This window comes from Fukomys damarensis, unplaced genomic scaffold (genome assembly GCF_012274545.1).
Source record: "Fukomys damarensis isolate Sample0158 unplaced genomic scaffold, DMR_v1.0_HiC HiC_scaffold_11, whole genome shotgun sequence".
NCBI lineage: Eukaryota > Metazoa > Chordata > Mammalia > Rodentia > Bathyergidae > Fukomys > Fukomys damarensis.
Window position 1 is genome coordinate 4,544,970 of NW_022900923.1, and position 14,216 is coordinate 4,559,185.

The 14,216-nt window shown below is 39.2% G+C and overlaps 1 protein-coding gene across 5 annotated transcripts in view; it reads left to right on the forward strand.

Annotated features, from left to right (window-relative positions):
• Positions 1-14,216, forward strand: part of Gpatch2 (G-patch domain containing 2) — a 162,652-nt gene that overhangs the window by 90,895 nt on the left and 57,541 nt on the right. For all 5 annotated transcript variants that reach the window (XM_010642512.3, XM_010642511.3, XM_033762035.1 and 2 more), the window contains exon 6: positions 3,887-3,954. In XM_010642512.3, coding sequence (XP_010640814.1) covers positions 3,887-3,954 — 68 coding nt within the window. The remainder of the gene's footprint in view (positions 1-3,886; positions 3,955-14,216) is intronic.

Here is a 14,216-nt window from a genome sequence, read left to right on the forward strand (position 1 = left end):
TTTTTTTTTTTTTTTTTTAACTGAAGACAGATTTTAAGACTAGCATCTAAAATCAACTACTTTGGCCTCCTGTCCTTTCTCCTTACCCCCAGGGCTTAAATTCATATTTTTCAAACTGGCTTTTGTTGAGCTGTTTTCCTTAATATCTGTCACACATATCCCCCTGACAGATTCGTTGGACCTAGGCATAAGAGGCCAGCATGCAAGCCCTCAGCTTTAAAGGGTGGTGTTTCCCTTCAGAGGAGCCAGGTGAATACTCGCCCTGAGAGAAAGCAGGGATGTTCCAGCCCTCACAAATGGGGAGAAGGCCGAGGCTGTGCCACCGGCGCCCCGAGGCCTGGCTGACTTACTTGACGGCCCCATCCCCGCAAGACGGAGCAGCCTGGCCCTGAACGCCAGCCTGCCATGCTGCGTGTCTGTCAGTGTGGGCACTGTAGCGGAAGCGCATTTGGAAGGCAGATAAATCGTAGTGGCAAATCAAAGCAGAGTCGGAGGGATGGCTGTGCCGGAGGGGAGGAAGAAACCGTGGCTGTGCCTGTACTTTGGCAAAGACGTCAAACATCACCAGTTTGCCAGAGCCTTACCCTTGAGAACAGGAGCGGGTCGGGCTGTTTGGCTGAGTTTACCTGGTGGCAGAAGTGATTGTTGGGCTATGTAGCTGTGCGAGTTGCAGTGGGTTTGGTGATGGCAAAATGGAAGTAATGTACACAACCAGCTGTTCTGTTTATCTTCGGGACAGCGTGAAAATGATATTTTACCAATGTTCAAATGCGTAAGAAATTGTTTTTAATGTGTCTGCAGGTTGAGATAATAGTTTGCCATTGATTTTATTTGGCTGAATTTCCAATATATTGGCATGTTGACCTTATAAATTAATAGTGGAATTTATGTAACCATTGTTAAATTTTCACCTCTGACTAACGCATTTCTGTAACTTGACTCTAAACAGTCAGGAAAACAAACCAATGTAATCTTTTACCCTTATGACATAAAAATTATGTTATCTTAAAACCATCTATTTCTTTCTGGCTTTGAGTTCAGAGTGAAATAACCATAGGTAATAAAAAGAAATATATCTTCTGTATTTAGGTGTATAGTCATTATTGATGTCATAGTATTTAGCAAATGAATCATAAAAATTCAGGATATATAATGTAAGTCTAAGGTCATTATTACTGAATATTAGTTAATTACATAAATGATTTTCTCCAGGATTTTAACAATAACAAGAATTGGATTATAGAGATACTGTTTCTCATGAAGAACAGAATAGCTCTTCCTCATTCAATCTTATGGAAAAAAATTCTCTTTCACAATAATAAACTTGACCATGTGAATGGGAAATTTAAAATGATATGACTTTTTAAAATTTGTGTTTTCTTAAACATTTCTGGAATTACAAGTGGTCCCTATTTTGAAGACTAATACAAGCATGCATAATTGCTTACTACAAATCACTACTTCAAGCTGCTTACAGTGGCACAGGCCTGTAAGCCCAGATACTAGGGAGGTTGTGGCAGGAGGATCATGAAATTGAGGCCAGCCTGGGAAATAAATATAGCTGGACTCAGTCTCAAAATAAAACTTAAAAGGGCTAAGGGATGTACCTCAGTAGCAGAACACTTGCCCAGCCCCCCATGCTGAAAAAATCAAAACAAAAAAGGAGGAGGGGGAGAGGGAGAGGGAGAAAGAAGGAAGCAGAGATAGGATCACTTTCATGTAATGTTGAAAACGGCTTGTTATTTATATAAATATTGTTATCGACCCAAAATTAATGACGAAACAGTTATACATTTTTATAGTGACTGTTGACATGTTTTTCTTGGAGTTCAATAATAACCTTGGAGATTTCTACGAATAATCACATTGAGCACTTATTTCAAAGTTTAAAATATGCTCAAACTTCAGCAAACACTATTTTTCACAAGCTGAATTCTCTATTAAAGATATTATCAGGTTTTAGGTAAGGTGGGTTCCCACTGAAGTAATGTTTTCCTCTTGAGGTGGACCAGGGACATTGACCTCCAAAAATCATCATGTCTAGATATTGATGTTGCTTTATTTTATTTTAAAATATTCTAAACTGACTATGCCTATTTTTGTACATCTTCAAAAGTAAAACAAAAATCAAATTGAAAGAACAATGGATATTCCCTTCTATTTTTTAAAGGCCATTACTGGATAAATATGTAAAACCATTTAAATAGCTACACTTGATACTGTAAATCTATTGTAAGTTATTTGTCACCATTGAATTTAGTGTGTAGCTTTTTTAGAAAGCTGTCCGATTTCTGAGAAATACTCGGTGTGATTATTTCTGACTAGATGGAAAGCTTACATTTGTATTATGGTATAAATTAGTTATAAATTCTGTTTTATTGTATTCAATTGCATTGTTTTCATCAGGCAATTTATCACATGGGTGTATGTGAAATTTCTACATTTATTAAATTTCAGATTATGTATTTCACCCCTAGCAAGACTTAAACATTTTTCCATAAGTAAGAGCTTCCAGTAAACAAGCAATTTTAGTCCTGAAAATAGCTTCTGCTTCTGTCAACACATTGTTTATTTTTTCTCTGAGATAAAAAGTTCAGTTTTCTGATATTTGTACCAAGATAAAGTCAGTAAACAAGATTAATATAGTGTGGAAAAGGTTGTCAGCAGCCCCGGCAAAGGAAATAAGTTGCCCGTACATAGAGCATACTGTAAACTGAATAAAAGTGTCAGGTCCACCATGAGATAATGTGATCATGAACCTCTAACAAAGCATGACATAGACTCAGTCGGCTTTTCTCATAGCCACGGTGTAGAAAATGGATTACTGTGTTCCCGGGATACCCGCTGGAATAGCATGGAAGCCGTGTTCCGAGATGAATGCAGGATTCGGTCCTGGATGAAGCCCAGTTTACCTGTGGAGCTCTGGCCGGGAGCTCATAAATGTCATCATCTTGCACGTGGGCAGCAGCCTTGGCACTTCTTGCGTTCCAGAGTATGGGCTGCTGTCCTCGCTACCCACAGGAACACGGGAAGAAACACATTTTTGAAAATGTTTCTCTTAGAGGCATTTTACTGCCTTTTTGTTATTCTGTTCTATTGAAATAGCACCGATACAATTAAACAGCAGTCCGTTTTGTTTTACTGAAAGTCTTTTGTGTAGGTTTTTGCTTTGTCATCTGGGCTGGAGCACTCGGTGCTGCACAGTACTGTTTTTTGTCCCCTTGGAGAACCTCTCTGTAAGACTCCTATGTTGTCAGATTCTTTAAAAATAAGAGCGGCATGTATTATCAAGAAACTGTTTGCAGTATTCTTTATCAGGTTTCTAATTTTATTTAGAAGTGAAGGAGTAAAATGTTCTGTGGTGACATTAGATTTCATAAACAGATACTGAGTTTGTGGGGATACTGCACAAAGGGTTATTTAGCATCTCCTTGACGTAAGTTCTTACATGCATCGAAATCTGTACCTTGTAACACATATTATGTCTATATAGAAATTAACTGAAATACATTGATTGTTTCATGGAAATACCATCTGCTCAACCAGGATTGGTGAAATGGAGCCTTATACTCATGTAAAATGAGATATATGTGCAGAATTTGGAAACAAGAATCAGTGGACTCTTTCTTAAAAATGATGTTTATACTGTTGTAAAGATGCTTTCATATTAGTCTTTAAATTCTAGCAGAGTAACTGTACCGGACCAGAAGGATCATTCTTACCAGGAATTAAATTACACTTTTGGTCAGTGCGATGTTCTCTTGGATTTCAGAATGAATGTAGTTTCTTCATTTTTAGAGTGATGTCCTTGAATAGAGATGCCCCATTGTCCACTGTGGTTCTGAAAACCAGTCTGTGATTGTTTTCTGTTTTAAATCTCCTCCAGGTGCCCACTGTGGGCCCGGTCAGCAGCAAGAAGGTGGTCCACTTCTCCCTGGACTCACATCGCCATGAGTGAGTACTCCCTGTGTTGTACAGTTTCGTTGGGTATTCACCTTATTTCTTTAGGGAAGTTGGTAGCTCTTGTTAATAATGGTAGATTAATTTGTACCCATCTTTTATGAGTAAATCATATGCCATTGTTAATCATGGGAAAGCAATGTGAGTAGATTTTTTTTGTTTTGGTGGTTTTGAGTTTTGGTTGTTTTTCTTTGCCTTGTTTTGTTTTCATTTGATTTGATTTGATTTGATTTGATTTTGAGATGAGATCTGTCTGAGTTTCCCAGGTTGGCCTCAAACTTGTCATCTTTCTGTCACGTCCTCCCAGTAGCTGGGCTACAGGCCTATGTGCCACTGTACCTGGCTAAGATTCTTAAATAAGAGTTTGAAATTCATGCATTATTGAATTTTGTGTATTATCTGAACACACTTAAATTTTCATAACATTGAGTAGCACCAGGCTTCTCTTATGTGCCCACTCTTACCGTGCCCCTGTCCCTACCCCTGTCCCAAACCTGTACCCTAAAGATTCTGATTTCTGCAGAATTTCTCTCCTCTCTCCTCCTGCCTGCACTTGGTAGTATTAGTAATGAGCTGCGAAAGAACCTGAATATATTTCTTTTTAGCAACCAAAGGGAGTGGCTACTAGGTAATTTTTTAAAGATAAGCGGTGTAGCTTTGACCTTGTAAATTACTGGTGGAATTTCTAGGTACTAACTCTATTTCTAAGTACATCTTAATTGGAAAACCTTATGTTACGTGTTTTACTTCTATGTCCTATGTTTCCTGTGAAATTGGTTGAACTTGAGAAAGGCCATAAAATATGGGGAGGCATAAATTAATTATTGCGTATGTGTTTTCCTGGCAAGCATTCATATTACAGTTCACTAGTTTCTATATTTTTTAATCCACTGCTTAACAAATGTAAAACAGAAATTATTGTGAACTGATATGACAACATGTCATTTTTTTTTTTTGTCTTCTCGATTTTTTATTTTCCTATAAGACTCCTCTTTTTTTCTCTCAAACAACAACAAAAAAAGGAATGCATCTTTTAAAAGATGGACTGGACGTTGTTCATGTATTTTCCTCTTAATTTTCTAATTTGATAAAAATCAAAAATGCAGGCAAGTAGATTTAGAGCTTTTTATAAACCAAAAACGTTGCTTGCTAAACATAAGTGCTCTGAGGACAAATGCTAAACCTCTTCAGGGCTTTGTAGTCTCAGTGCTGCCGCAGTGCCTGGTATAGCGTGGCTATACCAGAAATGGCTGTTGAATGAACGAAGACCTGGAAATATGAATTTAAAATAGTACAAATTTGAGAACCTGCACTGTACTAGCATCGCTCCTAGAAGAGCGAGTGTGACCCTCGGCCTTCCTCCTTATTCCTCCTGCCCCACCTCTCCAGGAGTTTTCCACCAATTAAATCCCGCCCTTCCAGGGGTGGGACTTGTGAGTCAGGCTTGTTAAGCTCTCTGGGGATCCCGAGGCCTGTAGATCACCATCCCCTCACGCTCAGGTTGGAAGTGTTGGGGTGATGTTACTCACTCCACTTCCGGTGCTGCTGTCCACCTCTTCAGTGTCTCCTTTTCATTCCCTGCTTCGTGGGCGTAACAAACGCTCAGTTACCTAATATATCGCTCTAAGATCCTAAGGAATCTTTCCATCTCTGGCCTTCCTCCTTTCAGTCCACACTACTTAGGCCTGCTACTCACATCCCGCTACGAGTTGTCATTTTATTCCCTTCTATAAAAGGTCCAAAATTGCCTACTGTCATAGGAGGAACTTCAGAACATCATTAAACACCCTCCACAGCTGCCTCCAGATCACGTATTCTTAATTCTCTTCTCTCCTAAAACCTTTGAACCGGCTTTCTGGTCTACCCCATTCCTTGCGTGTGACCTGGACTTCACTCCTTGCCTCATGCTGGGATTTTGCTCATGTATTCCCTCCTACCCACATCCACCAAGATCTTATTTGTTTCTCTCTCTCTCTTTTTTTTTTTTGCAAAAACATTTACTTACCAGAATTTACTAGGTACACTTAACTAAATATCCCTGACAGTGGCTTAAACCAGAGGTTTCTTTCTATTTTGTTTCCTCCCAGAAGAAGCCTGGGAAGAGGGCTTTTTTAGTAGCTTGTGGATGTCATCAAGGGCTAGACTATTTCTCTTTCTCCACTGAATCATCAATATTAGTCTGCCAGAGCTGCCATGACTGAGTACTACAAACTGGGTGGCTTAAACAACAGAAATTTATTCTCACATTTCTGGAGTTTAGAAGTCTGAGACCAATAGTACAGTGGCCTATAAATTACACGTGCGTGTAGACAGGCGCCTTGGTGCATGGCTGTAACCCCAGCCACTCAGGAGGCTGAGCAGGAGGACTGTGAGTTGAAGGCCACCACGGGCAACTTTATGAGGTCCTGTCTCAAAATAAAAATATAAAATAAAGATTTAAAAGTGCATGCTTGTACAATATACAACTGGGGAGAAGGAAAACTATTTCAACCAAAGCTGCTACTTAGGAAATGGAATACTTGCTGCCCAGCATTTCACAGCACACTCAGTCTGACCGGCTGTCCCCTCTGCTTTCTCGAAGGACTTTCCCTGTCTTTGATCCTCTTAAGACCACAGCTGACAGGGCCACGGCAGCCCAGATCCTTCTAGCCCTACATAATCTCAGCAGTCCATTTCTTGGTGGTTAGTGCTTGCTTTAGGAGTTGACTAGTCACAGACTGTTGGTTTGTTTATTTGAATGCTAGAGTTTCTTTAAGAATTGAATTGGCTTTTGTTGTGTGTGTTTTGCCATTCCATGCCAAGGAGCCTGGCTGCTGGCCTGGTATGCTTCCTGGGTCCTTCCTTAGCCCCAAGTTTACCGGGGTCTGCTGCAAGGCAGCTGGAAACTGTGCCCCTTCAGTAGACATCTTTTTTTGAGAAACGTTTGTCCGTAGGCTCATCCTCTTGGTCACAACAAACCGACAGAGGGGTATTTGGGTCTAGGCTAGAGCCCTCAGTGTATCTTTCACGTCCTTTATTAAATCCAGCTTTCATACCACTGCCTGTTTCCCAGACTTATTCTCATGATAAGACTTTCCTCCCATTTAGATTGTGTGTTATAAGCTCTTTTAACAAATCTATTTTCATCACTGTCTTCAGGCCTGGCCCTTATCCAGGTAAAGTGAGTAGGGGAAGTACCCTGCAGGACCCACTCTTAACCAGGAGAAGCCAGAAGACATGTGTGAAAAGTTCATCTTAAGTACAGAAGCAACTTTGTTCAGATAGACACGTGCACATGCGTGTGCGTATACACACACACACACACACACACACAGCACCCCTGTCTTACCTTGAACTGCCACTCTTTCAAGGACCAGCTTTTCTCCCTCATTTACAACAGACACCTTGGGAGAAATGTTCTTACACTCTCCTGCGATGGTGTATGGTTGGAGTACACCATATAGCTGGAGACGTTTCAGATGCTGTATATGATGATTCACTTTCTCTCTGGCTGCAGGAAGTGGCCCCCACTTCCTGCTGCCCATCTTCCCTTCAGCCCACTCCTAAGATAGGTACATGAAATGGAATCTTTGTTTTTTACAAAAGTCAGTGTCTCACGGTAGGAAAACCAAGGAATTCACATCCTCTTGTCATACGAACAGTTTCCAAGGATTTGTGGTCACCAGTAGTTTTGAAGGAGTCAATTTCCAGATTCCTTGCTTCCACCTACCAACTTCTTTCTCCAAAATAATCATTGGCCCTGATTGTTTTGCACAGTCTTTTTTGCACAATAAACTTTCTCCCACTTCAGAAAGAAAAACACACCCCCTTCTTAATCATAGTTTGCTATGAAGTATAAAATTATCTTGGGTTCCAAAGAGGCAGACATTCCAGATACTATAATAGTGTTGCTCAGTGTTGATACGTGATGTCAGAGTAACAAAGCGTTTACAAGTTGGGTAGTAGTTCAATTCTTATAGCCTTGGCACATTAGTAAATATACTCAATCTAGAAATCATTGTGTAACTTTTGGCACAAAACTCTGAAGAAGTTCAGCTAATTAAATGACTGGCTGTTGTCACTAAGCTTTTCTTTCCACTTAGCAATTTGTGCACCAGGGTTTCTGAGCACTCAAATCTATAAAAATGAAATATAGGAATAGAACGGATGCTAAAAATCTTGTATTTTACAGTACACACTAGAAATAATGTTGGAGAAAAGCCTGTTAATAATGCTTTGCTAATAAAATTTTATTTTTTATGCTTAGAATTATCAAAATCTAGTTCTTCTATTTATTTTATTAAATATAATTAGTGGCTGTTTTAGACCGTAATAGCTAATTGTTATCAACTACCAATAATTGTTATTAGCATTGATACACCTTTCAAAGTAATTTTTAACTAAATAGTTTTACAGTCACGGATTTTTAAAAAATTTCATGTATTTTTGTACATACAAGTATTTTTAGATGAATGTGATAGCTAACTAATAAAGGCTTTGAAGCATAAAATATATTAGTATAAAGTTCCTTGAAGTGAATTGGAAATAAGAGTTTAAGAAGAAAGATTAACTGTGTAAAATTTCCAACTTTTAAAAAAGTGTGTACACTGTTTCTGTTTTTGTAAATGATGGTGAATATAAAATGCATAGTACTTTGATTCCAAAGTATATATTTAAAATAGTGGTGTAATAGTTTCATTTTTAAATATAATTGTATGTGATAGAAAATTAAATCCTTTACAAATATTTACATTTGGGTGTCTTCATAAAAACAAGAACAGTTTCTTAACTTATAAATCCCACTGTTTATAACGTATTTGAAACTTGTAAAACCCACTGTTAAGTACAATGCTTTCAGAAAAGAAATACGGGAATATAGTACAAGCAGCAGTTAGCTTGACCAGTGTAACCGGAAGTCCACAAGGCAGTCCACGGGCTCGTGGGAGGACTGACAGTGTCTGTCGTGATCTCCTCTGAAGGGTTTTTGGTGCCTCCTCCTACCTCCTACCAGTGTTCCTCTTGATGGCCTCCATTCTCCCTTTAGGTTTTTATATGTATTTCATGATACCAATCTTCATCTCTGTAATAACCATAATCGTTATCTCTGAAAAGTGATTAGAACATGCATGCTCTATTTCCCCTCCGAAGGAGGTGGCCATGTTGTAGACTGTCCTGTCCTTTGAGCCTCTCCCAGTACACAGCACAGTGCCTCCATAGGACATCAGAGGCACTCAGGTCAAGATTGTGTTTACTGCTGGCTGTTGGAAGAAATCGTTCTTGAAGGCACCACTGTTGAATATGATTGATAATAGGCTGGAGAAACAAGCACTGAAGCTAGAATGGGCCTTGTATACTGTTCCGTCCAACTGCCTGGTGTTTAGAGATAAGAACTCATGGCTCAGAAAGGCTCCGTCCCTAGCTCGGTTCATACTTAGTCCCCAGCACAGGCCCCCACTGCAGGCCATCTCTGGATGATGTGATGCACGCTGACTTTGATTTTACTGAGGTGGACGGTATGGAGGTAGCTTTCCGTGAGTTCCAGATGTTGTTTGACTGAACACGTTACTACCTGTTTAGAGTGTACCAAAGCCTCAAGGAGTATTACAAAGAAGAGTGATCTCGTAACATACTGCAGAATTCTTCTTAGTAGACCAAGACCCTCACAGATGTCACTTCCTTCTGTACCCGTGTAAGGACTGCAGAGTCAGAGAGTATGGAGATGAGAAAACTGAAATCCAAAGTGACTCCACAATTTGCTCCAGGTCACATGGATCAAGAATTGAAGCCAGAGGCCGTGTTCCTGTATTCCAGCTGAGTTAAATGAAGGACGGTGCACTCCCAAGAGCTCGCTGTCATACTTTATCAGATCCCTCTGTTCTCCACCTTCTGAGCGCCCTGATCCATTCTTCTACCCTTGGGCAGAATATTTTAATCTTCAATTTCTGTTTGTCATTTTGCATCGGTATTATGTGGCAATGTCTGGGAATGTCCAGGGAACAGAACATTTCCCTCTAAGACAATAATCGAGCTGATCTGTGTCTGCTTTTCCGTGTTACACGACTACAGTACCTTGTGCACAGGGTAGGGAATGTGCAGATTAGTGGGTTTGGTGACTCTGCTCTGTGGTTTACCTCAGAGCTTATAACAGAGATGCTGTAAGAAAGGCAAGAACAGACACTTGGCAACCAAATATTTTGTTGCAACTTCTAATTGGATAATAAAGCAATAATGGCTAGCTTTATTCTGCTAATAGTTCTTCTAAGTCAGTATTTTGCTTTGGAAAATTCCCTCCAAAAAACAGTCTGGTGTAGGAATACTTAAAATATTTTCACTTGTTAAAATTTCAAGCTTGAAATAGATTTTCATAAATAGGGCAGAATAGTGTACCGGCTTTCATAGCACACAGGAACTTTCAGTTTTGAACCCAGGCGGTTGGATGGTCACACCGTTAGCAAAGCGTGGTAGGAAGCAGCCTAGAAATAATGCGTGAGGAGAAGCGAGCGGCTGAGCCAGGCTGGGAGAAAGATGTGTTCAGTTCGTGGAACGACACCCCACAGGGCAGTCAACCCGAGATGCCCAGCTCCCCCGAACCTTCCAGTTTACCATAAATGAGGAGTGCAGCTGGCCAGCACAGGTCTGGATAATTTCTGTTAAACTAACATTTCTAGAAGCTAACTTCCACAGGAGGAGACATTGTGGTAATTGGTGAGCAGCCACCGCTGCCGCACACACGTCGGAGCGCGGAGTCGCTGTTCTTAGAGGTGAACACCTTCCCTGCACCAATACTGAGAGACTTGCAGGGCAGCATACTGAAGATGATGCGATGATTTTAATAAAAAAATAACACAACTTCCACTTTAAAATCTATCTGGTAATTTTTCCTTGTAAGCATTAGTATAGTTAAAATTCAGCTATGAATAGATGAGAGATTTCATTTAATACAAAGTATTGATCACAGAAAAATCAAATATTCATTAATTTAGCTCAAGATCTACACAAAACGTGTCAAGAGCCTCAAATCAGCTAACTCAGGAAAATCAGCACCTCACTTCTAAGTACAAATAACATTAATTGAAGTTTAGAGTTATTTTTCTATTATCTTTCTGAACATGCAAATGTTAAAATCCGAGAAAATTAATATATTATTACATTTTAAATATATATATTTTTAGCATTAAACAGCGTTATTTTTTATTCATGCATCCTCTTTTTAGGTTATCTCTAAATGTTTCAGAAAATGTCTTCTTTTCTCTCTAACTTCTCCCTATTAGTTAAGAGATGCTAGTTTTTAAATAGAGATAAGCATGATGTGTTAATTAATTTTTCACTTGATATTGCTATTTTGCATTTTTTTCATTTTAAGTGCAAGATATGTACTTCAGGAATCATATGTAGATGAAACTCATTTTAAATGAACATAGATAACTCATAATGATCCTATGATGAATTCCTTTATAAAGCAAATATTCATCCCCTATTTTATCTTTTGTGTAAATATCGAGTTTGCTTAGTGCAAGATTTGGCTGGATTAAAGGTTATGTTCTTTGGGAATACTTCTGCACTTTGAAATTTAGCATCTATCGCTTCATAGGGAAAGTGGCTCTCACTCTAGATTGAGATAAATAAGATATACTGGATCAGTTTCTCCTCTGGTTTACTGTGATTCCTGGGGGTTAGTCCCTTAGCTTACACGGCTTCATTTTCAGTTACAACATAATTATAATAATAGCACTTTATTTTTTTCAAAGTGGCTGTGTAAAATACAGAAATATTATTGCACTATGTATTATACATTTCAACATGATGATGACACTATATATTGTACAGTATATTTTATTTTTCATAGCATTTTCAGATATGTCACTATGTTGCCATTTTTTAGTTCCTCTCTGAAGTACTCATAGTGGGAAGATGTCCCCACTTAATTTTCTTTTCCTAAAGCCTAACTCCAGTCAAACAGAAGTCTATTAAAAACCAAGTATACTAAGCACTTATTATGCATTCGGTACCAACTAAACTGTGAGGGAACCCTGTAAGTAGTGCTCATTAGCACTAATTTTTCACAGACATTTAGGAATGAAGACTAGTTGTTGCCCACCAAAACTGAAAGAATAAAAGTTCACATATTACTATATCCCACAGTGTGGGGGAAGAAAATTAATATTTATTTTAAACATCTACTATGTGCCAGAATCTTAGTCTTGTATAAGTTTCCCAGCACTGAAAGAAGTTAATTTTATTTTTATACTTGAGGAAGCACTGAGACTTAGAAAATAAAAATAATTTGTCTTAAGTCACCTAACTGCCAAGTGCCAGAGCCATGAGTCTTTCTCTTTAGCAATCACACCAGCCTTAACTTTCTGCATTTTTATTAGGTTAGTAAAAGAAATGAAGTTTTTGAAAACCTCTTGAGCATAATGTTAGAGTTGACTTTTTGCTTCATAGAAAACGCTACCAAATGAAGAATATCTTTACTATCTCATCACCTGGCCTGAGAACATAAAACCCCACAAGAATGTTCAAAGATCGCCCAGCCCAGTGCTTTCATCCTCTTGCTTTCATGGATGATAACATGGCGGCTGTTGTTGATGAAAGCATCCCATACCCCCAGTCACTCCTTAACCACTCACTTAGAAGAGATTGTTAGGAGTACTGTGTACTGGGTCCTGGGTACTCCACAGCGACCAGGACACTCATGATGGCTGTTCTCATGGTACACACAGTCTGGCAGAGGTAATAAACATTATGCAGCACTCACATAAATGTATGATCATCTATCAGCACATACATGCATCATTACAGGCTGGGTAGCACAGTGGTAGTGTGCTTGCCTAGATGTTCAAGGCCCTGGGTTCAATCACCAGCACTGCCAAAAAGCACAAATATATAAATGCACTCTGATATTACTGAGCTAAGTAATAAAACTTAGCTTCTGAAGCAAAACTTGTCCAAAATGAATTCAAACTAGATAGGGAGTCAAAATCCATTGAGATCTGTGAGGATGAAGAGAATCTGTGATGAAAAGAGCATTTCAGGCAAAGGAAAAAGTATGTTCTGCATTCAAGAAACTAAAAGACTGAAAAAAGCAAATTGAGCACAGAATGTGAAGGAAGAGTAAGTATGTTAAGGATCCTTTCTCCTAAAAGTAGTAAAAAGCCACACGCTTCTGTTTATGTGTTTACTCAGGGTGAATGAACTCCCTGTGAATTTCTCCAGTGATGTGTCTGCGTTCATCAGTCAGCCCCCTCAGCTGAGGTTGCTACAAGACCTCCTTATTGGTTATATGGCTTCTTAATGCATGTCCTCGTATCCTGGTTTTTATTTTCTTTACTGGATCTATGAAACCCTATGTAAGCTATTGGGTTGGGAGTTTGGGTTATATTTCTGCCTAAGCATTTCTTTCCTTTTTGCTGTATATCTCTCTATACTTACATGTCTGAATAATAAAATACTTCAGGTGTACAGGGAAAGTACTGAGTATAAAAGATTACCTACCACATCCATAGGAAGCTGCACCTTTCAGTGGTGACCCATTTAGAACAGTGCTATCCGGTAAGTATCTTTACAGTTGATGAAAGTAATGTGATCACATTTTACCCCACAGTTGCCTGCTATAGCTTCTCTGCTTGAGAGACCACTGTAGTGAAAGCCCAGTCAGAATGGTGGTCCTGCTGTCAGCAGAGCTGAGATGAGAAATACATGCCACGGTCCATGCCGGGCTCACTTCGTAGACATGCTGAACTGATCTGCATGCTGCAGGAGGACTGAACTTGGCAGCCACCTTCAGCCCCTCTGAGTTGTGAGAACAGACTCTGAGCCCAGCCATTCTCTGCAATGGATCAGTTTCAGACTGTTCTGTGCTCCCTGCTCTCCAGTATCTCTTTCACTACAAGTCTTCCTGTGAACCTCTTCTGGAATCTTGACTCCATTTCAAGTGAATATAAATAAACATCCCTCCAACTCCATTCTCTCTCAGTGCTCATTTTCTTTCTCTACCTGTGTGTAAACTAGACTTGCTCTTAGGAATACTCAAAGGTATTCAGCAAAATACCTTTGTATTTGCATTTGCTCATTTTTTTACTACAGAGTTACTGAGTACTTGTTCCCAGTATATCGCTAGGTTTTGTGTGCATGCAAATCAGCTATAAAACCAACCCTTTTTGCCAAAACAAACCCAATACATACTAAATTAAAGGCAGCAAAAAGAGTAGGAATACAAGATATAGATTCAAATTCTGATGCCAGGACTTGCTAACATTGTGATTTAGTCACTCTTT